Genomic DNA, 2,893 nt, shown 5'->3' with positions numbered 1-2,893 from the left:
CTAAAATCACCCACAATTTAAAACTATATTGGACATCAAGAAACCTACAAGGAGAGGAATTATCTTAGAGCAGTGAAAACCAAAAGTTAGAAGAGGTGGCATTTAAGGATTCCATTCGCCTCTCAGCACAAATGACCTTATTCACACTTCTCACCCCTGGCAAGAGAGCAATCACACAAACAGGACCCAAATGGGGAATTCAGGTGGTTTGCAAGAGTGTTTTATTGAAAGAAGCAGCAATTTGGTTAATATGGGTCCCATCTCACAACCCTCTTCTCACCCCCCAAAACACACAGGGGCAAGACTCAGGCCAGGGGCACACGTGTGGGTTGGATAGGAGCCCTAACTTGCTTGAGTTATTGCCCTCAGGTCAGGGAATCATGTGGTTGTGTGTGTGTGTGTGTGTGTGTGTGTGTGTGTGTGTGTGTGTGTGTGTGTTGAATAAGAAACCTAACTTGAGTTATTGCCCTCAAGTCAGAGAAGCCTGTGTGGAGGTGGCAGTGAGGGTACGGGTGTGGCAGGTAAGAGCACCGCCCCATCAAAGTGGACTGGCACGTATGGGTTTCCCTCACAAGCCACAGTGATGTATTTCTGCTTCTGGCTAGTCTTGTAGGCACAGTTGGGGTACTTAGAGCTGCCTGTCTCGCGGCAGTCTGTGATGCTCATGGTAGATTTGCTCTGGTAGCAGTTGGGATGCCCATTCTTGCAGGTGATGTTTTTCTGGGAGCACACGGCCTTGACATCGTCCAGGGACTCGTGCACAAAGGTGTTCACTGGCTTGCATCGTCCATGTGTCATCCTCCGGCGCTTCATCATCTGATTGCAGTAGTTGGGGTTGCTGCTGGAGGAGCTGCCAGAGTCCATGTGCTGCCTCCGGAACTTGGCGGCCGCAGATTCCTTGCCCAGGGAAGGCTGGACCTGCACCAGCAGCAGCACCAGGACCAGCAGTGACAACAGGACCAGGGACTTCAGAGCCATGATGACCGCACTCCCCTGGAGAAACCTGCCAGGGAAAAAGGGCAGAGAAGGAAAAGCATCGCCCTCGAAAGAGAACCCCAGCTCCCACCTGTAGCCTCCCTGGCTTACAGTTAACCAGAAAGATGTCTGTCCTAAGAGTTTTTCTAAGTAAGGAGACACTCACATATACTCTTCCCACAAACATTTGACTCCCACTCCCTACAGAGGGGTCGTCCTCCCCTCTGGGTGGTGACCCCAGAAGTGACCTAAAATCCTAGCAGTCTTGTCTTTGAATACAGAAAATCTTTTGATATGAAATATATTTGAAAAATAAACCCAGCATTCACATGGTAAGTTAGATATTCCTTTTGAATAAATCATTAAATAAATAAGCCAGATTTTCAGTAAGACACATTGTATCCTTGAGATTATTGTTGTTGTTCAATTGCTCAGTCATGTCTGACTCTTTGTGACACCACGGACTGTGGGCTTCCCTGAGATAACCACCAGCATTCATCCAGGATCACGGTTGACAGAGCCCTGTTGTCCTACAGCACAAGGGAAACTCAGTTCCTGTCCTGTGTCTGACAACACACCATAAAGGATGCCATTGGGCTCCTAAGAGAGACTCGAGCCTCCCCCAACCTGAAGGCTTCTCCTTCTCCAGCCCCAAGCGCTCTCTGCAGCCTGCGTGCTCCATTCCTGACCCAAGCTCTGCTCCCTGCCCCTGTCTGCCCAGCCCAATTCTCAGGCTAGTCTCACTCACCCTGGTTCTCCCTTCTCAAACCCTCAAGCAGAAGCAGCTCCTGAGACCACTTCTTGGGCTGCTTACCTGGGTCTCTAGTTTGGTCTCTGAGAAAGAAGGCAGTTTCTGCAATCAGTCTATCCCAGGGATGTGGAACTTATACAGATGAAGAGGGGCTTGGCTTCCAAGAACAGCAGGGTGGGCGGAGCATCTTGGTCCATAAGAAAACAAGGTCATGTTAGGAATGGGTGGGGAATTGCCCAGGGCGCCCTCTTTGGGTGCTACTGGGGAGAGTACGCCTTTGCCAATAAGAACTTTTCTTTCTATTAATATAAGCAGCAGAGAAAACCACTATAGCACTGATATTCAAACCCCAATCAAGTCCTTGCTCTGCATTAAATAGCACTTTGAGGTTAGCTAAAGACACAAAACATATGATCATGGGAACAGGTGCTTTGGACAAAATTCCACATCTCCCACCAGCACCTCTGGGGTGGAAGGCTGCGTGGAGTGGGGAGAGGTGTCCAGCTGCCCTTAGCTGGAAGAGTTCCCAGATCTGGAGAAGAGTGTATTGTTCAGTCACTCAGTAGTGTCTAACTCTTTGCAACTCCGTGGACTGCAGCATACCAAGTTTTCCTGTCTTCACCATCTCCTAGAGTTTTGCTCAAACTCATGTCTGTTGAGTCGGCGATGCCATCCAACCATCTCATCCTCTGTTGTCCCTTTCTCCTCCTGCCTTCAATCTTTCCTAGATTCAGGGTCTTTTCCAATGAATCGGCTCTTCACATCAGGTGGCCAACACATTGGAGTTTCAGCTTTAGCATCAGTCCTTCCTATGAACATTCAGAACTGATTTCCTTTAGGATTGACTGGTTTGATCTCCTTGCAGTCCAAGGGACTCTCAAGAGCCTCCTCCAAAATCACAGTTCAAAAGCATCAATTCTTTGACACTCTGCCTTCTTTATGGTCCAACCCTCACATCCATACATGACTACTGGAAAAACCATAGCTTTGACTATATGGACCTTTGTGGGCAAAGTAACATCTCTGCTTTTTAATATGCTGTCTAGGTTTGTCATAGCTTTTTCCCAAGGATCAAGCATCTTTTAATTTCATGGCTGCAGTCACCATCTGCAGTGATTTTAGAGCCCAAGAAAATAAAGTCTGTCACTGTTTCCACTGTTTCCCCAT

General features: G+C 48.1%; 1 protein-coding gene across 2 annotated transcripts; it reads right to left on the bottom strand.

Moving 5' to 3' along the window:
- Positions 1–202: 202 nt before the first annotated feature.
- Positions 203–1,834, bottom strand: BRB (brain ribonuclease). Of its 2 annotated transcripts, none has more exon segments than NM_173891.2 (2): positions 203–1,003; positions 1,790–1,834. In NM_173891.2, a coding segment is annotated over 1 exon segment (504 nt). In that variant the 5' UTR covers positions 979–1,003; positions 1,790–1,834; the 3' UTR covers positions 203–474.
- Between the last annotated feature and the right edge of the window lie 1,059 nt (positions 1,835–2,893).

The sequence above is a fragment of the Bos taurus genome, chromosome 10 (genome assembly GCF_002263795.3).
Source record: "Bos taurus isolate L1 Dominette 01449 registration number 42190680 breed Hereford chromosome 10, ARS-UCD2.0, whole genome shotgun sequence".
NCBI lineage: Eukaryota > Metazoa > Chordata > Mammalia > Artiodactyla > Bovidae > Bos > Bos taurus.
Note: the sequence above shows the minus strand (reverse complement) of the source record. Positions and strands in the feature narration are given on the sequence as shown.

Bases quoted from the DNA above. Each gene is read 5' to 3' on its own strand.
- BRB (XM_024997226.2), bottom strand. From the start codon at position 978: ATGGCTCTGAAGTCCCTGGTCCTGTTGTCACTGCTGGTCCTGGTGCTG.